The sequence below is a fragment of the Bos taurus genome, chromosome 2 (assembly GCF_002263795.3).
Source record: "Bos taurus isolate L1 Dominette 01449 registration number 42190680 breed Hereford chromosome 2, ARS-UCD2.0, whole genome shotgun sequence".
Lineage (NCBI taxonomy): Eukaryota > Metazoa > Chordata > Mammalia > Artiodactyla > Bovidae > Bos > Bos taurus.
The window spans coordinates 43602719-43627134 of NC_037329.1; the positions used below are offsets into that span (position 1 = coordinate 43602719).

Here is a 24416-nt window from a genome sequence, read left to right on the forward strand (position 1 = left end):
ATAAAAAGGGAAACTTCTATAAAACTAAGGATTACTTTCTTAGCATGGGCAGATGCACTTTAAAAATGGACACTGTTCTCTATCTGTACCTACACCTAAATGAAGATTGCAGGTCAAACCACCACTAACGAACCCATCACCACAAGCATCCCATCACCACAAAACTGTTTCCACAGGCTGTGAGGCCTAGACAATTCTGTGCAGTTGTTATCATCTTGTCAGGCCATATACCCATGGACAGTGATGCTGAACTCACAGCATATAACAAATCAGACTGTATGTGAGACTCATCGACAAGCCAGGCTCTAATGTGCAGACCAAGCTAGATTTGCACACATGACATGCATGCGGATTACATATGTGAACAAGTGAAGGGGTAAAACCCAGCTTATACAGAGATCTCCTATCATCTGACCCAATTTTAACTGTATTTTCCCATCACTGCTTTCAAGAGTCCCTGTTTCAGAGTTTAAGCCTAGGCAAGATCATACAGCTGTCATATCAGCCTGTGATACTGAATTTTGATGTGCAAAACCTAAACAATATGCGCATGCCTCCACACCCACACCCAAACTCTGGTCTAGCAGCTAAAACTGAGACAGAAATGTGGTGACAGTTCAAACGGTTAGGATGTTACAACGTCAGGGTTCATTCTGGAGACCCTATATTACCAGGCCTTAGTCCTCCCTTCTGTAGATTTATCAGAGTATACAAGGCATAGAGAGTGACAGTGTAAGATGGGGAAAGCAGACAGATGACAGTTCTAAGGGTTTCATTATGAGCCTTAAATGACAGCTTCAGAGGAAAAACAGGTAAGTTTCCTCTGCAACTCCAAGCCTGAAACGAAAGCAAGTTTCGAAAGCTGTCAACTACTTTCCGAGAGTCAATGACAGAAATGCTCCACAAAAGAGGCTAGAGACCTTCCCTCTCCTTGAATTAAGCTAGTTAAAAATTTTTAAGGAAGCCATGATTAATATTAACCGCTTTCAGAAGTCTCACAGGTGCGGACTAAGAGTTGAAAACTGAATTGACAGGTTTGTCTCCAACAGCTCAGCTGAGCAGAACTTTGACATTTTCTATTCAAAAACTATCAAACAGGAAAAAAAGATGATTCATTTACATAAGCCTACTAATGAGCCAAAGAAATTTTTGAAAAGCACCCCAGTAAGTCACTTGCATCAACATACCTGACTGTGCAAAATCTGGTTTGCTCCTACTACTTTTAAAGAATGTTTTTTCTAAGGACTGTCTGCTTTCCTCACCCTGGAAAACAACAGTTCAGCAACGGAAGATAGCCTAATTCAGTTTTGAATGCAAAAACAATGTTCAGATTTTGCTGTTAGTAAGCCTAATTTCAGCTTCTAAAATACACTTTTAAAAGGTGCTGCACTCTGTCATAACTCCAGCCCAAGGTCTCACAGAATCTGGGGCTGCTTCAAACAACCACATGACTAGTCTGACCCAAGAATCTGTAGTCTTTTTAGTCTAAACCCAAAGTTCTCTCCCTTCCTCTGCCCTTCTGAATTTATTTTAACCTCAGGTTTGTATTTCGTTAGTGGAATCACTTGTCTGTTTTATATTAGAGAGATAGTTATTTCTAATAAAGCAGTGGCTATTAGTGTAAAACAAAGAAATCTAAGTTTTAAAAAAGAAAAGGTGTTATGAAGGGAATGAATCATCCTTTGCTAAATTATATTTAAATGCAGAAGTGACTGCAGAAGATAGATTGACCAAAGCCAACTATTCTTTAAGGCACATGGGACAGGTCATTCACACAGGCACATATTTCCGCATCACTTCCAAATAAAGTTTAATGATTCCAGCAAGCAGACCAAACTTACACATTTAATGGTACTTCCTAGGCGTAAAGTAACAGAGCAGGTTCCTCCCTTTTATTTATTAATCCATAACATCAGCTATACCGTAATAAGACTTTCTAAGAAGGAGACATTGTCCTTACTAACATTATTTGCAGAAACCAGTAAACATTGATTATAATATCCTACTTACTAAACATTAACACAAAAGACTTGTATTTGTTGTAGTATGTGGTTAATCTCAAATACATTTTCTGAATCAACATTTGAAATGTATTTAATATGAAAAAGCACATGGATACTTACCAATATTCAAGGAGTTTAGAAAGCATACAAAGATGTCAATAAGTAAAATCGATATAGTTAAAATAAGTAAAAATTTATTAATGTTATTCTGTGCTTAAAAAAAGTTGAACTTTTTTCCTAAGGTGAACGATAGTTAATATAAAATTAATTTTTCTCTGATTTTTTATTTATATAAAAACAGAATTAAAGGCAACATTTGAACTTGTGTTAAAACACCACCATAACCAGTAACAACAACCAACCATAGTATTGACCGTTTAAGGAGACCTATGATATTATTTACATCAACCTTTCCTGATACCGATGAGAAAAATGATGACCCAAGATGTTACATCTACAGAGCAAGTAGACATTAAGAGATGAGACCAGACCCCCAAGTCTCCTCCCTGGAATTCAGGGCAGTCACTTTCTACAGGTTGCTTCTCAACCTGACTCATCCATCAAGTGATCACATGAAAAAGCTACTGCCCACAGCCATATGTGCTAATGAATTCCCTGTCGGAGGTTCCTATTCTGTCATCCCAACAGAGAACAGAGTTTTCTGTCCTGGCTCTTAAAAGATATCTTTACCCTATCCCTCCAATAATTATGCCACCATACAGAATTAAGGCTTAGGTGGCTAAGAAGAGCAGTATCTGAGCATTTTCAGAACACAGTGGCTGATCCACTCTGTAAGCAAAGTTTTCTTTTTAAATCTTTATCCTCAATCACTTACGAGGCAAGGAAGGATTTTTTTTTTTTAACTTAGTAATAAATTTTCTCTGTATTTTGGAATTCTCATTCAAAAAAAATTCTCCCCTATTAAGTAAATGCACACCTGATAAACGTCACAACTCTACCTCAGCAGAAATTAAGTATTTGCAAACAACGAAGAATCACTTTAAGTCCCCAAGGCTAGATTCTAGGGACTGTGTCATGGGTCAGCATGTACATTAACCTGCTCTTCAGCATGCACATTTTGTAGAATTTGACCATTTATGTCATGAGATATTTATTTGCTTTAATTATCACCTGAGTAATTTTCCACCTTTTACCTTTTTGAACATGTTTTAAAGCCAGCTCCAATGGACAATATCAATACTCTCCAAAGAACACATCCACGTGGAGCTGGTTTTAATAGATCCCCAAGTTGGCTCTAAAACACCAAAAGAATTAGCACTAACAATTTACTACATGTGAACTTTCTACAAGCACTCCCAGATTGAATAAGCAACCTTAAAAGACTGGCCTCTGGTGCTCTATCAACCACAGGAAATCAAACCAAACCTTGTGTTTAAGGCTCAAAATTGGTTTTCCCAAGCAACTATTGTTTATGCTAAACTCTATAAAATGCTAAGGGAAAATGAAAGATCAAGATGTTGCTTCAGCCACCATCTAGTTTAGGAAGCAAGAGATTTTACGGATAGCCTCTGTGTTAAGATGTTCTCTGTTCACACCTCAGCCCACCCCTTCTGCTGCATGCACGTTCTAACGTGTAAAATGAACTCAATAAGCATATACACACCTGCACTTCACAGTACGCTGAGGTGATAATAGGCACACCTCAAACGAGAGCACTTTCTCGAAAATCATGATCCTGAAAACCCTCATACAATCTTTTCTCAATCAAGCCATTATTTGACCAAGTTAATACAGACCGAATCATAGTAACTGTCTTTAGGCATATGAACGTTGTTTGAATGAGGCTCTAATTCAAGAAGTATAAAAGGAAAGGACAAATTGTGGGGTAAGTATCAGAAGGTGACATGCAATGAACATAACTGAACATGAAATGTTACTAATGCAGATGTTTTTTAAATTTATTTCTAATTGGTGGATAATTGCCCTACAGTGTTGCATTGGTTTCTGCCACACAATAGTGTGAATCAGCTATATATATACACACATCCCCTCCCTCCCCCCATCCCACCCCTCTAGGTTGTCACAGAGCACTGAACTGAACTCCCTGTGTTATACAGCAGCCTCCCACTAGTTATCTATTTTACACAAGGGAGTGTGTCTATCTCAATGCTACTCTCTCAATTGTCCTCTCCTCTCCTTTCCCCATTATGTACACAAGTCCACTCCCTATGTCTGTGTCTCTATTCCTGCCCTGCAAATAGGTTCATCAGAAACAGTTTTCTAGATTCCATATGTATGTGTCTAACACAGATTTCGGAGAAGGCGATGGCACCCCACTCCAGCACTCTTGCCTAGAAAATCCCATGGACGGAGGAGCCTGGTAGGCTGCAGTCCATGGGGTCGCGAAGAGTCAGACACGACTGAGCGACTTCACTTTCACTTTTCACTTTCATGCATTGGAGAAGGAAATGGCAACCCACTCCAGTGTTCTTGCCTGGAGAATCCCAGGGACGGGGGAGCCTGGTGGGCTGCCGTCTCTGGGGTCACACAGAGTCGGACACAACTGAAGCGACTTAGCAGCAACACAGATTTAAAACACACCATCTCACAAATCTGAATAACAGAATCACAAGACACTTCCATTCATCTTTATCTATATTTAAAATTTTCTACAATGGATGTACAGTATTCTCCAAATAAAGAAAAAGTTGCACCAAAAAAAAACCTCTCGCAGATGGTCTAGGTTTACATTCATCTGAAGACAGAAGGCTAACTAGATCATAAGATGATAACACTTTCCCTACTTTAATCATCCCACGGAAGAATATTTCCCAAAGGCCTCTTGAGTGGAGAGCTGGTCTGTAAACAGACAGCCAAGCTGAGGGTTTCTGTGAAGAGGCTAAATTCTACCACAACACATGCAGCAAAAGACCCAAGTATCATCAGAATAGCTAAGCTTTGCAAATCCTATTCCCTGGTCCCACACACACCCACCTGGATGCCAATAAAAACAGAATGCCATGATTAAGTTTCCAGAGAAAACTGATGAGGGTGATTGATTAGAGCCACACACCTCTACCAAGCATATGAGTCACACAGATTCACTTAGGTAGGCCTGGAAGATCACAGCAAGAAGCTATCACCAATTAAAAATGCAAGCAACTCACATGAAATTAGTCATCACAGTGAAACACTGCATGCACGAGGTGCTCCTGCCTGGTCAGGTTAACACAAGGAAATATGATGCAATGTATTATCTTTAAAAGGGTAGATAAGGGCACATCCGGTTCTATGCCACAGCCCTTGAGGCTAACCTATCTGCATCTTTCACAAACACTGATCATCCCACTTTGGCTATTTGAATAAACTTTCCACAAAGACCTAAGTTTTATAAGGATGACATCACTGCCTCAGTAGAAGATATGGGTGCTTCTGTGGAAAACTAATATCCTTGGCATGTGCTTTGTTACAGAATTACATATAGCAAAACAAGTACTACGATATTGTCTTCATGGAGTTATTATGAAACATATAAAACGGGGCCACGTTGGAGACTGCCCCAGTGCATTGTGATTTATGAAAAAGGCCCCAGTGGGAGGCAGTACTAGCTTCCCTATGGTCTCCTATGGATAACTGAGGCAGATAAGCTCAAGTCTTGCCCCATGTAATATCTTGAATGACTCTAGATTTTTTCAGCAGTAAATGGTACATGTTCCCTTAACTGAGATTTGAAATTGGCTTCCTCATTGCTGCTGCTGCTGCTGCTGCTAAGTCGATTCAGTTGTGTCCGACCCATAGATGGCAGGCCACCAGGCTCCCCTGTCCCTGGGACTCACTAGTAGCTCCCAAACCTCAAGGTACATCCAGCTTAATGTAGGAGGAGGAAGAGAAAGCAGAAGGAAGAAAGCTGGCAGCTCCATTCTGCCCCTCCTCCACTGCCTACCAGGCTGGTGGTTTACACTCTGATTATGGGAACTAATGGTTTTTGAGGCTACTGTGGATCTAGAGAAAGAGGAAGGGGAAACAGCACAAGTTAAAATGTCACAAAGCTAGCTATTCTTACTGTGATTCAGTTGTTTTTCCTAAATCAATGTTTCCCAGATTGCTACAAGACTTTACTCTCTAGAGTTCTGAAAAAGTTGACTCTGGCTTATTTTGCTGGTTTTCTCATTGCTTTCATGGGTCCTGTACTTCACCATTTTCACTGACATCTCATAACATTTAGAGAATCCTGAGAGCCTATTCATTCTGAATACATGTAACAAGTCCTTCAAGTTCAAAGGAACAGTCAAATAAGATTCTGCAAGAATTACATTTCTCTGGTGACTTGGAGCTGGTTCTCTAAGACGTCAGGATCAGAGAACTATCGAATGGAAAAACAAGGGCATTCCATATGTATAGAGGGGCTGTGACCCAATGCCTAGACCATGAGGTTAGGGGACTAAATGCCTTCCTGACTACCCTTCCTCCTCCAGACAGGCAAGCAAGAGTTTTGAGATTCTAGGTCTGTGGACACGAAAGAGGGGTTTTCCAGAGGCAGAAAACAACCCCAAGCCCAACTTTTGGAGCTCCTGTCCTTTGTAGAAAAGATAATGGAGAAGGGATATTTAGAGCTGTTTTTTGAGGTCTCAAGAATTTTAAGGAAATCCTGCTTTTTGAGAGGTCATTCTGACAAGAACACCACCAAATTTCTCCAGCACTCTTCTCCATCGACTGTGAGAATTGCCTGCTCTCTTGTCAAGCACTGAACGAAAACTAAACATTATCCTCACATTAAAAGATAGTAAGACACTATCTTGGAAGAACCGCCAGTAATATTCACCAAGTTCTATGTGTGTGGAGAGAAACATGTGCCCAAACTGATTTAAGATCAAAACAAAAGAAAAATAACTAATACAATTATGTAAAGTTTAAAAATAAAATAAAATTAAAAAAAAAAAGAAAAATGACTCTAACCGACTGTATTAATTTATGCACCAATGCTTTATAAGTTACATGAAATAATAATAAATGTGGAAGTTACAGTCAATGCTAGTAGGAGTAAAACGCATAAAAAATTTAAGCAACTGTCACAAATAAATATCTTTTAAGAAACCTATACAATGTGCCCTGTTTAGTACTATACTGACAGCTGTGCCGCCTACTTCACACGTGGCAATCCATCTGTGCAGGAGCTGGTAGTGAGCACGTTGATTCACACAGCACTGGCAGCAGGTGCTATGCAGAAGAAGCTATCTCTGCTTTGAAAGACTGTTAGAATGACTGATGAGCGAGAGCCAACAGTTGATTTCTAATAAATGACAAGGCAACTCAAACCTCGATTTCTAAGTCCAGAAAGTAAAAAGAATGTCAAGGTCAGCAGACAAAACCTGGGGAAGTAGCTCTCTTGAATCTACTTGACCACAGAGTAGATACACAGGAATTTCTATTACCAAGTATGTATTCAAGCCTGAACTATATACAGCGTTCACTAGAGTTCTGGTTATAACCATGTCTTGCTGCCCTTAAACCACAACTCACTGTTCAGTTCAGTTCAGTTGCTCAGTCGTGCCTGACTCTTTGCGACACCATGAATCACAGCACGCTAGGCCTCCCTGTCCATCACTAACTCCCGGAATTCACTCAAACTCATGTCTATCAAGTCGGAGATGCCATCCAGCCATCTCATCCTCTGTCGTCCCCTTCTCCTCCTGCCCCCACGCCCTCCCAGCATCAGGGTCTTTTCAAATGAGTCAGCTGTTCGCATGAGGTGGCCAAAGTATTGGAATTTAAGCTTTAGCATCAGTCCTTCCAAAGAACACCCAGGACTGAACTCCTTTAGGATGGACTGGTTGGATCTCCTTGCATTCCAATGGACTCTCAAGAGTCTTCTCCAACACCACAGTTCAAAGGCATCAATTCTTTGGCGTTCATCTTTCTTCACAGTCCAACTCTCACATCCATACATGACTGCTGGAAAAACCATAGCCTTGACTATATGGACCTTTGTTGGCAAAGTAATGTCTCTGCTTTTGAATATGCTATCTAGGTTGGTCATAACTTTCCTTCCAAGGAGTAAGCATCTTTTAATTTCATGGCTGAAATCACCAGTGATTTTGGAGCCACAAAAAATAAAGTCAGCCACTGTTTCTACCGTTTTCCTATCTATTTCCCATGAAGCGATGGGACCAGATGCCATGATCTTCATTTTCTGAATGTTGAGCTTTAAGCCAACTTTTCACTATCCTCTTTCACTTTCATCAAGAGGTTTTTTAGTTCCTCTTCACTTTCTGCCATAAGGGTGGTGTCATCTGCATATCTGAGGTTATTGATATTTCTTCTGGCAATCTTGATTCCAGCTTGTGCTTCCTCCAGCCCAGTGTTTCTCATGATGTCCTCTGCATATAAGTTAAATAAGCAGGGTAACAATATACAGCCTTGACGTACTCCTTTTCCTATTTGGAACCAGTCTGTTGTTCCATGTCCAGTTCTAACTGCTGCTTCCTGACCTGTATACAGGTTTCTCAAGAGGCAGGTCAGGTGGTCTGGTATTCCCATCTCTTGAAGAATTTTCCCCAGTTTATTGTGATCCACACAGTCCAAGGCTTTGGCATAGTCAATAAAGCAGAAATAGATGTTTTTCTGGAACTCTTGCTTTTTCGATGATCCAGCGGATGTTGGCAATTTGGTCTCTGGTTCCTCTGGCTTTTCTAAACCCAGCTTGAACATCTGGTATTTCAGGGTTCACGAATTGCTGAAGCCTGGCTTGGAGAATTTTAAGCATTACTTTACTAGCATGTAAGATGAGTGCAACTGTGTTCTTTGGCATTGCCTTTCTTTGGGATTGGAATGAAAACTGACCTTTTCCAGTCCTGTGGCCACTGCTCAGTTTTCCAAATTTGCTGGCATGTTGAGTGCAGCACTTTCACAGCATCATCTTTCAGGATTTGAAATAGCTCAACTGGAATTCCATCACCTCCACTAGCTTTGTTCGTAGTGATGCTTTCTAAGGCCCACTTGATTTCACCTTCCAGGATGTCTGGCTCCAGGTGAGTGATCACACCATCGTGATTATCTTGGTCATAAAGATCTTTTTTGTACAGTTCTTCTGTGTATTCTTGCCACCTCTTCTTAATATCTTCTGCTTCTGTTAGGTCCATACCATTTCTGTCCTTTATCGAGCCCATCTTTGCATGAAATGTTCCCTTGGTAGCTCTAATTTTCTTGAAGAGATCTCTAGTCTTCCCCATTCTGTTGTCTTCCTCTATTTCTTTGCATTGATCACTGAGGTAGGCTTTCTTATCTCTTCTTGCTATTCTTTGGAACTCTGCATTCAGATGCTTATATCTTTCCTTTTCTCCTTTGCTTTCACTTCTCTTCTTTTCACAGCTATTTGGCCTCCTCAGACAGCCATTTTGCTTTTTTGCATTTCTTTTCCATGGGGATGGTCTTGATCCCTGTCTCCTGTACAATGTCATGAACCTCCATCCATAGTTCATCAGGCACTCTGTCTATCAGATCTAGTCCCTTAAATCTATTTCTCACTTCTACTGTATAATCACAAGGGATTTGATTTAGGTCATACCTGAATGGTCTAGTGGTTTTCCCTACTTTCTTCAATTTAAGTCTGAATTTAGCAATAAGGAGTTCATGATCTGAGCCACAGTCAGCTCTCAGTCTTTTTTCTGCTGACTGTATAGAGCTTCTCCATCTTTGGCTGCAAAGAATATAATCAATCTGATTTCAATGTTGACCATCTGGTGATGTCCATGTGTAGAATCTTCTTTTGTGTTGTTGGAAGAGGGTGTCTGCTGTGACCAGTGCATTCTCTTGGCAAAATGAGAGAGCATCAGAAGACATACTGAAACCATAATCTGATCACACGGACCACAACTCACTGTAAGGGAGTCTAAAAAAAAAGCTACAGTAATTCTGAACGAGTTGCTCAGGTTGAAGAATGTAACAGACCAGTGAGACTACATCAATCTAAAAAGCACAGTAAAAGAGTGAAAAGATAACCTATGGAATGGGAGAAAATAACTTACAAACCAGATATGTAATAAGGGGTTAATATCCAGAATATACAAGAAACCCCCACAAATCAATTGTGGCAAAGTTCCTTTTGCCATAATTTAATTTGCCTTTTGGCAAATTTAATTGGGCAAAGTTATCTTTTGCCCAATTAAAGATTGGGCAAAAGGAACTTGAAAAGACATTTCTCCAAAGAATACACACAAATGGCTAACAGGTACATTTAAAATGCTCACTAATTAACAGGAAAATGCAAATCAAAACCACAATGAGAAAGCACCTCATACGGACTTTCAGAATGGGCATTATCAAAAAAGACAAAAAAACAAGTGTTAACAAGAATAAATTAGAGCCCATGTACACTGTGGGTGGGAACGCAAGTTGCACAAGCATTATGGAAAACAGTATGGAGGTTTCTCAAACAAAAATAGAACTCCTCCATGTAATGCTCCAGCAATCCCACTTCTGGATGTTTATCTAAAAGAACTGAAAACAAGATCTTAAAGAGGTATCTGCACTCACATTCCTAGCAGCATTATTCACAGAAGCCAAGATCTAGAAACAACCTAAATGCCCATCAACAGATAAGTGGATAAATATGGATAAAATATGGTATTAAAAAATAATAATGAGGTGGTGTGACAGAAGTGTTACCTGATATGGTACTAATCACTGCAATGTATAAACATACAAAAGCAACACACTGTATAAGTTACACAACAATTATATCTCAACAAAAAATTAACTTATATATTCACACAGACACACAATATCAAAGTCCTGACAAAACAAAAGGTTGTGAATTCCCTGGCAGTCTAGTGGTTGGGACTCGGTGCATTCACTGCCGTGGCGAGAGTTCAGTCCCTGGTTGGGAAACTAAGAGAGGGTAAGGTGGGTGGGATGAATCGGAAGACTGGGACTGGCATATATGCACTAATATGTATAAAATAGACAACTCATGAAAACCTACTGTAGAGCACAGGGAACTGTACTCAGTGCTCTGTGGGGACGTAAACGGGAAAGAAATTTAAAAAAAGAGAATATATGTAAACACACAGCTCATTGACTCTGCTGCACAGCAGAAACTAACACAACACTGCAAAGCAGCTATACTTCAATTAAAAAAAAAAGAAAGGGTAAGGAATGGTTCCAAGTGAAAGGATATTACACAGACACAACTAAGCACAATACATGATCCCTGTGTTGGATTCTGGACAGAGTTTGAAAAAATGTTATGAAATAGACTGGAATAACTAAACAGACTGAACTAAAAATGTGCCAGTATGTAAAAGTTCTGATTTTAAGAATTACACCATGGTTATCTAAGAGCATGTCTTTGTTCTTAGGGTATCTACCCAAAAATAATTAGGTATAAAAGGGCATGATTCTGTAACTTGTTCTCAAATGGTTAAAAAGTATGTACGTTTACAAAGTAAATTCGCAAATGGTAGAGTGGACAAAATGTTAAAACAATTGCTGAATCTGTGTAAAGAGCATGAGGAGGAATCATTGTACTATTGTTGCCTTTTTTTCAGTTTTCAATGATATCAAATTAAAAGCACAGAAATAAAAAGAAGAAAATTATGGTAGATACATACACTGGAATATTATTCAGCTTTCAATTAAAGGAAATCTTGCAATATGTTGTAACATGGATGAATCTTGAGGACATTACACTATGTGAAAAGAGCCAGTCGCGGAAGGACAAATGCTGTATCATTCTATTTATACGAGATACCTGAAATAGTCAAACTCACTGAAGTGGGGAGTAGAATGGTGGCTGCCAGGGCCTTAAGATAGGGCAGAATGGGGAATTGCTAATAACTAGTATAAAGTTTAGGTTATGCAAGGTAAGTGAGTTCTAGAGATCTGCTGAATGATATCTTGCCTACAGTCAGTGACACTGTACCATACACTTAAACATTGTTGAGAAGGTAGATCTCATGGTAAGGGTTCTTAGCATCATAAATAAATAAATAAAAGCAGTATTCTTTTAAAAAATAGCAATGGGTGATAACATAAGAATTAATTATAAGAAATGTGTCAATGATAATTCTAGGTGTACAGGAGAAGACCCACTCCTGATCAAAAGCTACATGTAATCAAATCCTGAATTTCTTTCAAGATCTACATCTGCAAAGCACCAAAATTAAATGGAAACTGCTATTTAACCAGTGGTGCCTTGAAGAAAAAAAAAGTCTGATCACCCATCTATTGTCTTGAAATATATTTATTTCTAGACATATTCTTACATGTGAGTTTGTACATGTCTGCCTCTCCCTTTGAGCTCCTATTATCCAAGAACAGTACGTTACTGCAGAACCTTAAAATGGAATGTTCCCTGAACTGACCTAACCAGGCCTTCCCAGAGTCCATCAAGAAGGTTTTTGAAAATATTCTGTGACGTCTCCATGCCAACTTTTGTGAGGTTTGTAATATGTAGATGCTATTGGTAATAGAAAAAGACTAGGTATATTTTATTCTTCTTACAAAAGTATCTCCAAGTAACCGAACTACTCAGATATTAAACTAAATAAACCTATAAATAAAGACTACAATCAGAACTCCCTTGGAAGCTAATGTTAGTATTCAGTCCAATCGGAATGCAATGCCATCTGAGTATATCACATCATTTGGCATAACTGTACTAGTCTTTTATGGTTCCAAGGTCTGGACTAATAGAACTTTACTAAGATTTGGGGTTTTAGGTTTCTTCTCCCTGACTATTCAGACATGACATCACCTGGGCATATTTTTTCTATCAATTAAACTCATAAAATATTAATACTTGATGCTAAAAAAAAAATGAACCAAGCACTTTTCTGTCTCTAAAGCCAAAAGAAACAGAGCTGAAAGAGTAGAACCCAGATAGTTTGAAGTGGGAGTGAAGCAGGTGGGGGAAACAGACAAAGACAGAAACAGAGATATGTGTGGGGGGTGTTGGTTACACAAAACTCCTAATGAACATTTTTTTCTATTGAGTTGTTGAAATGTTCTGTTCACCTAATTCTCCTATCAGAGGACCAGGTGATAGCTAGAACAGAACCTGTAAGGTCTCATTTACATGCATTTTGAATGGAACACCTGAATCAACAGGCTCCATCAAATGAATGAAGGGCCATTAGTTTGAATTTTCTGTTTTTCAATTATATTCCTTTTGTAAAAGGCATTTGCTATGGAGTGGCTAATTAGGATATGACTCTATGGGAAAAGTGTCCAAGGAAACTAATGCTTGTGACTTTTCAATGGAAATATTTCTATGTTCATCAATATTTGGCCCCTCTTTTCATAAACCTTCAATAAATCATTGTCAGTGTGTCAAAATGACAATTCCACAGCCTGGTCTTCAACACAGTACATCAGTTCAGTTTAATCACTCAGTCGTGTCTGACTCTTTGTGACCCCACAGACCTCAGCACACCAGGCCTCCCTGTTCTTCACCAACTCCTGGAACTTACTCAAACTCATGTCCATTGAGTCAGTGATGCCATCCAACCGTTTTATCGTCTGTCGTCCCCTTCTCCTCCTGCCCTCAATCTTTCCTAGCATCAAGGTCTTTTCAAATGAGTCAGCTCTTTGCATCAGGTGGCCAAAGTATGGGAGTTTCAGCTTCAACATCAGTTCTTCCAATGAACATTCAGGACTGATTTCCTTTAGGATGGACTAGTTGGATCTCCTTGCAGTCCAAGGGACTCTCAAGAGTCTTCTCCAACACCACAGTTCAAAAGCATCAATTCTTCGGTGCTCAGTTTTGTTTATAGTCCAACTCTCACATCCGTATATGTACATAACACAGTACATAACCTGGCTTTCCATGACTTCTAGCCAGACTTATCTGTTGACTGTTTCCTGAACAAACCATGCAGTCTCACAGCTGACTACTGCTCCTCCAGCTCTCCCTTCCTCCCCTGGCTGCTACCTTCTCCTCCCAACCTTCCTCACATGCCACATGCAGACCAAGTTATGACTCTTCTCTAGGTTTGGTTGTTCACTCTAGTCTCTAAGGTTCCATATAATTAGTTCTGTTTATACACAAGTGATACCAACATGTGTTAGTAGGAGCATGAACACACACACACTCTTCTCAATCAAATCGTATATAAAGACACTGACATAGTAGAAAGAAGTTAGAAGACTAGGATTATAAATCCTGGCACTATCACTTACTACCTATGGGTAACTTCTCTGAGCCTTCTTGTCTGTAAAATGGAGCTAATAATTCTCAAACACTTCCCTACAATTTTATGAAGATATAATGATGCAAGTATGAAAAATTCATTTATCAAGAATGAATATATTATGTACAAATATATTATTCCCCGTGTCATTCTGTATCCTCAATATTTAGCAATGCACCCTTCACATATTATGGATGCAATCTGTCTTGCAGATGAAGGTGACAGAATGTAGCTGGAGCAATTTGCTAAGTCACCTTCAGTATTTTTTTCAATCTTATACAGTTAACATTTATTGACTACACACTACCGTGCCAGGTTCTTTACAGGAACTGTTAATCTCACAACCTATGAGGCAGGTCCTAAATCTGATCTGAGAATCTGTGAGACAGATCCCCAATAATGCACTGGTCAAGTAGGCTTGTTTTTCCATTTCCACATAGCCTCTTTCAGTCAATTTTCTTTTTTTTTTTAAATAAGAGGATTTTATTGATGGCATTTTTATTGTCTTAATAATAAAACAAAATATGAAGCTCAAAACTGATCACCTGGCCCTTTCTCTTCTTATCACCTCCCAGCTCAAAATGCTTGCATCTCTTAATAGCCAGGATCCTCTTCGATCTACATTTGGGCTCAGCACATTCAAGCCTCAGTACAATCTTCTTTGTAGTTTTAGCCTTTTTCCGGAAAACTGGCTTAGTCTGCCCACCATAACCACTCTGTTTCCCGTCATAACGCCGCTTTCCCTGGGCATACAGAGAATCCTTGCCCTTCTTGTACTGTGTCACTTTGTGGGGCTGGTGCTTCCCACACTTCTTACACAAAGTCCAGTGGGTTTTTGGAACGTCCACCATGTTTGCGAGACTGATACCAGCACAGAAAGAAAGCTCAGTCGATTTTCTATTGGATAAAAGACCCAATAAAGAAGTGGAACAAGGGAAGAAAACCTCACAGTGGAAAATGCCTGACATGTGCCAGTGTGGTGCACCCACAAGCTATAATTACAACTGTCACCATTTCTACTAGCAAGGTCATTAAAATCAGTTTCGAGCTGAAAATCTGGAATGTACACTCTTAACCCAAGTACATTTTTCTCTTTTTACAACACCCAATAAAAAAGAAATGCAAAAATCTGAAACGCAACAGCCTAACACTTCGAACTTGTTTCTGCCTACAAATGTGCTGAAAAGGAAAAGTGACAATTTGTAGTTACAGTTTATTTTTGGAAAGTCTAGGAATTTACAAAGTCTTTCTTCTATAAATGGGTACTGCATTTTCTGCAACTTTAGATCTTCAGGTCAACTGTCTAGCAGGTTAAGGGGCATCTTCAACATTTCCCCTTCCTCAGAAATAAAACTCAGGTATTGGCTATAATGATCATCCATTATCCTTTTTGCTTCTATTCCTTTTCAGCATTTTCTCTCCTAAAGTAACCGTTACTGAAAATTTTAACCAACATCTGCCATCTCATCTGGTGAACAGACAAACTTCAAACCTTGAGAATAACTGTTTAAATATACTTTTCTTTCTAACTTTTCCCCTTCAAGTTGGCAGATAAGGTAAATTCTTCAAGATCCTTCCACAGGGAAAACTTAGAATAAATAAAGTTAAGGGAAAGGAATACATGTAGAATAAAACATAGATTACAAGTCTCAGTCATGAACTACAGAAGATCTGAGTTGATTTTATATAATTTGGGGGGAGAAGAAGGAAGAGAATAATGATCATTTCAGAAATTACATTCTTAATTTACAGAAGTTGGAAAATGAACAAAACTGAGTTCAGTCTCCTTGTTGAGAATCAAGATACAAGTGTTTTAGCTTCTAACTATAAAACTCAAGTATATTTTTCATGTGCTACTATAATGAAGATCATGGCATCCGGTCCCATCACTCCATGGGAAATAGATGGGGAAACAGTGGAAACAGCGTCAGACTTTATTTTTCTGGGCTCCAAAATCACTACAGATGGTGACTGCAGCCATGAAATTAAAAGACGCTTACTCCTTGGAAGGAAAGTTATGACCAACCTAGATAGCATATTCAAAAGCAGAGACATTACTTTGCCAACAAAGGTCTGTCTAGTCAAGGCTATGGTTCTTCCTGTGGTCATGTATGGATGTGAGAGTTGGACTGTGAAGAAGGCTGAGCACCGAAGAATTGATGCTTTTGAACTGTGGTGTTGGAGAAGACTCTTGAGAGTCCCTTGGACTGCAAGGAGATCCAACCAGTCCATTCTGAAGGAGATCAGCCCTGGGATTTCTTTGGAAGGAATGATGCTAAAGCTGAAACTCCAGTACTTTGGCCACCTCATGTGAAGAGTTGACTCATTGGAAAAGACTCTGATGCTGGGAGGGATTGGGGGCAGGAGGAGAAGGGGATGACAGAGGATGAGATGACTGGATGGCATCACTGACTCGATGGATGTGAGTCTGGGTGAACTCCGGGAGTTGGTGATGGACAGGGAGGCCTGGTGTGCTGCGATTCATGGGGTCGCAAAGAGTTGGACACGACTGAGCGACTGATCTGATCTGATCTGATCTGATAATGGTTTAAGTTAAAAGGTTAGGTGATCTTCTTCGCCCAACAATAAAAATTCAAAGTAAAATGCTACTGCTGAAATAAAAACTCGTAAGAGCTTAAAAGAGCTCATCTCTTTTAAAATATCACTTACTTTATAAGCAAACTGGTACTGAGTTGGTATTTTCATAGCTGTAGATAGGATCACTGTTACAAAGAGATCAGGAAAACTGCTATGAACAGAAGTAATTATTGCAAATGAAAGCCAATGAGCCACGTGGGCCCTTAGCCCATACACATGAAAATCTGTCTGTAGGAATGAGTTAGCTGCTTAGGAAATAAGGTCTTTGAGCTGGGCTTCAAGTGCCTCATCAACAAAGAGTTGGACTAAATGACATGAGATCCTTTCCAGATTCCAGCTTTTCCCCTTTTTACTAATGGTTCAATTCCCCTTCTAATTAATCAGACACAAAGCTTCTGTTTTTTATCACTCTGATGGTCTCTGCTCTATTATCTAAGCTTTGGGTATCTCTCATGTAGATCTAAGCACCAGCTGCCTCAGCAATCTTTCGCTCCAATCAATATCCAGGGCATTTACCAGACCCTACACATCTTGTGTGATTCCCATTCCACTGCCTTCCAAATAAAAGCCAAATTCCAAAATTCCAAGAAAGAAAGGTTCTTTTTTTTTTTTTTTTTTTTTTATTTACCTTTGCAATATTGTATTGGTTTTGCCATATATCAAAATGACTCTGCCACAGGTATACATAAGTGGCTTCTCCCTATCTGATCCATGAGTATATAGTATATGCATTTTATGTCAGTTCTAAAATCATAAAAACAGAAACTTGAAGAATTCATTCATAATCTCCTTTTCAGTAAAAACAGTCACTATCTCCATTCAATAAACCTTCTTTTCAATGTCTTCCCATTTGCAAATTTGTGTGTGTGCTCAGTCATGTCTCACTGTTTGTGACCCCATGGACTGTAGCCCTCCAGGCTCCCTCTGTCCATGGAATTCTCCAGGCAAGAACACTGGAGTGGGTTGCCATTTCCTACTGCAGGGGATCTTCCCAATCCAGGGATCAAACCTGTGTTTCCTGCATCTCCTGTATTGGCAGGCGGATTTTTTATGACTGTGCCTGCTGGGAAGCCTTCATTTCCAAATAGGTGAAAATAAAACTGTATTCATTGAGAACTTTCTTATTCCTATCTTTCAACTTGTTCACGTTTCTACATGATGGTTATCTTCTAATAGTTGTAAAGTACGTAAAATCCAGCACATGAATCAGGTCTCCAGTAGGGCATTTAGCACCTTTGGGTGAAGTAGAAAAAGACACAGTTTCTGGGAAGGCTTAACAAGTCCTCTCCTGCACAGTACAATTTACATAATTCCATTTAGACACCCTGATATTAAAATAGTATATTTACTGAGGGAAAAAATCATTTTGTGAATATATAGGCAGGATCATGTGACATGACAGCTGGGGTCTGGCCACCTCACTTCAGATCCCAGGCAAGTTGCTTAACCGCTAGAGGCCTTGGTTTCCTCAGAATGACAGTATTAACTAGTAGCAGCAGGTATGTATCTCACAGAGGCCTTGTACGCAGTGAACAATCACAGAAGGCTCTTAGGACAGTGCCAGGCACACAGTGGACACTCAACAAATTCTATTTTTCTCCCCAATAAAAATCAATGCTACCAATATCTTTGTGCTTGTTTTTTAGCAATTTTTAAAAATTATATACCTGTGATGGATTCATTTTGATATTTGGCAAAACTAATACAATTATGTAAAGTTTAAAAATAAAATTAAAAAAAAAAAGAACCAAAAAATAAATAAATAAAAATTACTCCGATGAAAAACATTGCCAGGAAAGGATTAAAGATGTGTAAACAAGGATGTAAATTTGAACTCTTCATGTAAATCCACTAAGTATATGTAAGTGCTAAAAATAGCGATGATGACTTCACAAAATGCCAGTCCATTAAGACAATAATCTCAGGAAAAATAGTAAAATTTGTTCTAGGAAATCTTAGAAAGAAATGTAAGTAGGAGTTAATATATATTAAAGAAAATATGGGGTCATGATTTCCTTTAAGTGGGAAGGTCAGTAAGGGTGACCTGCAAGGCTTTCCCAGTTTGGTATGTCTATGACCCAGTCGCCATTAGACAGTCCTGCTGCTGCTACTGCTGCTAAGTCACTTCAGTCGTGTCCGACTCTGTGTGACCCCAGAGATGGCAGCCCACCAGGCTCCCCCGTCCCTGGGATTCCCCAGGCAAGAACACTGGAGTGGGTTGCCATTTCCTTCTCCAATGCATGTAAGTGAAAAGTGAAAGTGAAGTCGCCCAGTCATGTCCGACTCTTAGCGACCCCATGGACTGCAGCCTACCAGGCTCCTCCATCCATGGGATTTTCCAGGCAAGAGTACTGGAGTGGGGTGCCATTGCCTTCTCAGATTAGACAGTCCTATCCCACTGCAAAGATCAGAGAACCTCTGTCCCAGAGAGGCAGGATCTTCCCTCTGTCCCAAACAGATCTGATCTCTGATGTTAAGATTTTGCTCAGCCCATGTTCGTTCATATTACCTCTACCTGCGACAGCCTTTCCTCACCCTGATAAACAACTCTGGCCATCACTTAAAGTCCCAGTTTAAATCTGGTCTTCCCTCCAGATTCCTAACGCTCCACCACTTTCTTTTAAACCTTGTAATACTGATTTATTAACTACAGAAAGAAAGTGATTTTGTTCAGTCATGTCCGACTCTTTGCAACCCCACGGACTGTAGCCTACTAGGCTCCTCCATCCATCCATGGGATTTTCCAGGCAAGAGTACTAGAATGGGTTGCCATTTCCTTCTCCAAGGGATCTTCCTGACCCAGGGATCGAACCCGGGTCTCCAGCATTGTAGGCAGCTATTCTTACCATCCAAGCCACCAGGGAAGTCAGCTTATTTAAGTTTAGTGGCATTAAACATGATATTCTTAAAAATTACTTTCTCTTACATCTGAATTAATGCAATTTTTGCCTTAAAAAATCTAGAGTGTCCATATATGCATACAAGGCATCATTTAATTTAGCCAGATCTGTAACAGAAATCTATCTTAACTGAAGGCACACCAGACTCTAAGCTTATGAGACAGCACACTCGAGGTTTCCATTGCATCAATAAACATTTCTACAACTGGCTACTCTGACAAATTTATGATAGTACAGAATCTACAAGTTGATACAACTCCAGGTGAATGTCATGTCACAAAATGCTTAACCATATATTGTAAGTATTTCTAAAAGGCTACATACGAAAAGAGAGTGCAACATTAGAATTTTGTTTTGAAAGTAGAGCATTTTTCCTTTTCTTCAATCAAGCCACATTTACTGTCTTTTTTTTTATATATATATTTGAAGTGTTTTAAATTTCTTGAAATCTCATTTCTTCCTCCAAGTTTTTAACCAACCCTTTTGTCAAGTGATATAGGATAAGATTACTGAATCTACATTATTATCTGGGGATGGGGAATGCGGGAACTAAAATCTGCATTTGGATACAGAAGACATTCTAATCAAACAAAGCTACCAGAATAAATTGTCTCTACAGAATGTGACTGTCTTTTTATCAGTCCACAACAAACAAACAAACAAACATTTGTTAAACAAATGTTTAACAAACATTTCAATATTAGTTAAAATGCAGTATTGCTTGAAGGCTCAAACTCTTAAAATGAAGAATCATAATATGATAACAAAAAGAATCAAAGTTTAAAAGGTACTGGGCTTTATCCCAGTACAAGGTGATGGAATGAAGCCATGCAGTTACCATACTATAACACAGAGAGCAGGTACCATGCTCTGCTGTCACACACTACAAGCTCTCTTGGGTGCCACTGTCATTGTCATCCATGATTTACAAGATGTTCTGGTTAGAAGCCTTGTCATCAATGTGTAAACTGAAGTTGCTCCAGAAGCAACAAGGGGAGAAGCGGCCCTGGTGGCATTTGAACTGAAGATACTCAGGCAGAGAAACTAATCTGGTGGTGACGTGAGAGATGAATGGAACTGGAGGAAGAGGAGACAGGAGGACGAGAAAGGGCAAGAGAGAGGAGGAGATGATGATCAAAAATGACGTGGGAGAATGAAAAAGAAGACCAACAAAAATAAAGTCAAAAAGTGGAGGTAGCAGAAAAAAGAAAGGGGAGAGAGGAAGGAGAAGGAAGAGAGAGAAAAAAAAAAAAATATATATATATATATATGTAAACAATCTTTGAAAATCGCTCAGTTGTGTCCAACTCTTTGTGATCTCATGGACTATACACAGTCCATGGAATTCTCCAGGCCAGAATACTGGGGTGGGTAGCCTTTCCCTTCTCCTGGGGATCTTCTCAACCCAGGGATCAAAGCCAGGGCTCCTGCACTGCATGCGGATTCTTTACCAGCTGGGCCACAAGGGAAGTCCAAGAATACTGGAGTGGGTAGCCTATCCCTTTTTCCAATGGATCTTCCTGACCCACAAATCCAACTGGGGTCTCCTGCATTGCAGGCGATTCTTTACCAATTGAGCTAACAGGGAAGTACCTCTGGTTGCTGTTTTTACAAGTTAGAGATGCTATCAAATGACCAAATACAGAATTAGAAACCATTAGACCTGGAATACACTGATACACATTGTTTAAAAACAAAAATCGAAGCTTCAAGTCAACAAGTGTCATGAAATTTATTGCTATATTGTTTTTTTTTGTTTTTTGGGTTTTTTTTGAGAGCCCATGAAGGACTCAAAATTCTCCAAGCCAGGCTTCAGCAATTCGTGAACCGTGAACTTTCAGATGTTCAAGCTGGTTTTAGCAAAAGCAAAGGAACCAGAGATCAAATTGCCAACATCCACTGGATCATCAAAAAAGCAAGAGTTCCAGAAAAACATCTATTTCTGCTTTACTGACTATGTCAAAGCCTTTGACTGTGTGGATCACAATAAACTGGGGAAAATTCTTCAAGAGATGGGAATACCAGACCACCTGACCTGCCTCTTAAGAAACCTGTATGCAGGTCAGGAAGCAACAGTTAGAACTGGACATGGAACAACAGACTGGTTCCAAATAGGAAAAGGAGTACGTCAAGGGTGTATATTGTCACCCTGCTTATTTAACTTATATGCAGAGGACATCATATAAGAAAGCACAAGCTGGAATCAAGATTGCCGGAAGAAATATCAATAACCTCAGATATGCAGATGACACCACCCTTATGGCAGAAAGTGAAGAGGAACTAAAAAGCCTCTTGATGAAAGTAAAAGAAGAGAGTGAAAAAGTTGGCTTAAAGCTCAACATTCAGAAAACTAAGATTATGGCATTTGGTCCCATCACTTCATGGGAAATAGATGGGGAAACAGTGGAAACAGTGTCAGACTTTATTTTTGGGGGCTCCAAAATCACTGCAGATGGTGATTGCAGCCATGAAATTCAAAGACGCTTACTCCTGGGAAGGAAAGTTATGACCAACCTAGATAGCATATTCAAAAGCAGAGACATTACTTTGCCAACAAAGGTCCGTCTAGTCAAGGCTATGGTTTTTCCAGTGGTCGTGTATGAGAGTTGGACTGTGAAGAAAGCTGAGTGCTGAAGAATTGATGCTTTTGAACTGTGGTGTTGGAGAAGACTCTTGAGAGTCCCTTGGACTGCAAGGAGATCCAACCAGTCCATCCTAAAGGAGATCAGTCCTGGGTGTTCATTGGAAGGACTGATGCTGAAGCTGAAACTCCAATACTTTGGCCACCTGATGTGAAGAGGTGACTCACTGGAAAAGACCCTGATGCTGGGAAAGATTGAAGGTGGGAGAAGAAGGGGACAACAGAGGATGAGATGGCTGGATGGCATCACTGACTCGATGGACGTGATTCTGAGGGAACTCCGGGAGCTGGTGATGGACAGGGAGGCCTGGCGTGCTGCGATTCATGGGGTTGCAAAGAGTCAGACACAACTGAGGGACTGGATTGAACTGAATGAAGGAGTCAAAGGAATTTCAAATGTTCCATTCCTGAGCCTGAAACTGTTTGAACACACAAAAAACAACACAATGTTGGTTTCTTATTTGGTCAACACACCTATCAACCAGAAATGTCATAATGGTTCCCAAGTTTCTCAAAACAGTATTTCCATCATGTCTCTCTATATACTTTGGGTCTTTTTTTTCCAATTTAAAATGAATTATATGGGAGGGAAGATTTACAGGGAGAGGACATATGTATATCAATAGCTGATTTATGTTAATGTATGTCATAAACCAACATAATATTGTAAAGGAATTATCCTGCAGTTAAAAATAACTTCTTGTTAAGATGGTAGCTGGCCAGTATATGATACTTTCCAGGTAAGAAATGATGAAAAAGCAAATGAAAAATGTCCTTTTGTCAATTAAATTCCTTACACATCACTATAGCTGTATCAATGGTAAGACTTTCCATTTGGGTTACAGAGTGATTAGGGAGTTCTTCAGGCACAACTGGTCCTCCTTCAACTTCCCAATCAGCCCACATAATCCACACATTAAGCTGATGCAGACTAGCAGGTTATATAGCCCTTGTGTGTGTGTGTGTGTGTGCCTGTGTGTGCACGCACGAGTGTATGCGCTCAGTTGTATGTGACTCTTTGCAACCCCATGGACTATATATAGTCCACCAGGCTTGACTATCCATGGGATTTCCCAGGCAAGAATACTGGAGTCGGTTGCCATTTCCTACTCCAGGGGATCTTCCCAACCCAGGGATTGAAACTGCATCTCCTGCATCGGCTCTTTACCCCCTGGGAAACGTGCACGTGTGCTATGCCTGGCCGCTCAGTCATGTCTGACTCCTTGCGACTCCACAGACAGCAGCCCACCAGGCTCCTACAGCCCTTGACCTATTGCAAAAGTAGTGAGATGAACTGACATTCAATTCTTCATTATTATTATTGAATCATTCCAAAGCTGTTAATAATTTTGGCATTTCCAAACAAGGAAAATCTGCATGGCTGATAAAAAGCATAATATTCAAACATCAAATCCTGAGCAGAACTGAATTTATAAAGACTTTAACTTTCCATGACAAAAACCCACCAAACTCTACAGTAGGTATGAGTGAATGTACAATTTCAGTGATATTACACTCAGCAGTAATACAGGTGTTCACCCCCCATCCTCCCTTAGTAAGGTGGTATTTCAACCAAAGAAGAAGGAATCTGTAGGAGGAAACGGAAGGCTGACAATGGAGAGCACACCCAACCAAAGGAACAGTGCTTAAAGGCATCTCTTTAAAATAATCACTGCACCTATGACTAAGACCACAACCCACAGAAGACACACCTGAGTTACCACAGGAAGAAGAGAGAAGGAGTAGGGTTTAAATAACAACAAGGAGTTCCTGAGATTCTCAGATCTCAATGTGCTGACTCTACCTAGGAAACAGAGCCCAGGATGGCAGCATCTCCTGGGTTTCAGGAACTTATCTGTCTATGGAGACTGCTCTGCTGTGTCATTTGGAAGCAGAATTTTCTTTCTGTGCTGAATGAAGGAGTAGTATTTGCAGCAAGCTACTTAAAGGCATTGAGTATTGCCCAACAGACGATCCCATGAACTCGCGTAGGAATCTGCATTTGGAATCGTTGACAACACAAGTGCCGTGGGACAAGAACAAGTGATAATACAAAGCCCAGGATCCTCAGCAGAAGTTGTCCCAACATATCCTACCAAACCCGCCTGTTCCTGAACCAGGCACT

The 24416-nt window shown here is 39.8% G+C and overlaps 2 protein-coding genes across 6 annotated transcripts in view; both read right to left on the bottom strand.

Annotated features, from left to right (window-relative positions):
- Positions 1 to 24413, bottom strand: LOC101902790 (large ribosomal subunit protein eL42-like). Its single transcript, XM_059878308.1, has one exon. It carries the CDS (start codon positions 15118 to 15120, stop codon positions 14659 to 14661), a length of 462 nt encoding a protein of 153 aa, XP_059734291.1. The 5' UTR covers positions 15121 to 24413; the 3' UTR covers positions 1 to 14658.
- FMNL2 (formin like 2) overlaps positions 1 to 24416 on the bottom strand; it is a 332616-nt gene that overhangs the window by 68637 nt on the left and 239563 nt on the right.

Bases quoted from the DNA above. Each gene is read 5' to 3' on its own strand.
- LOC101902790 (XM_059878308.1), bottom strand. From the start codon at position 15,120: ATGTCAGGCATTTTCCACTGTGAGGTTTTCTTCCCTTGTTCCACTTCT.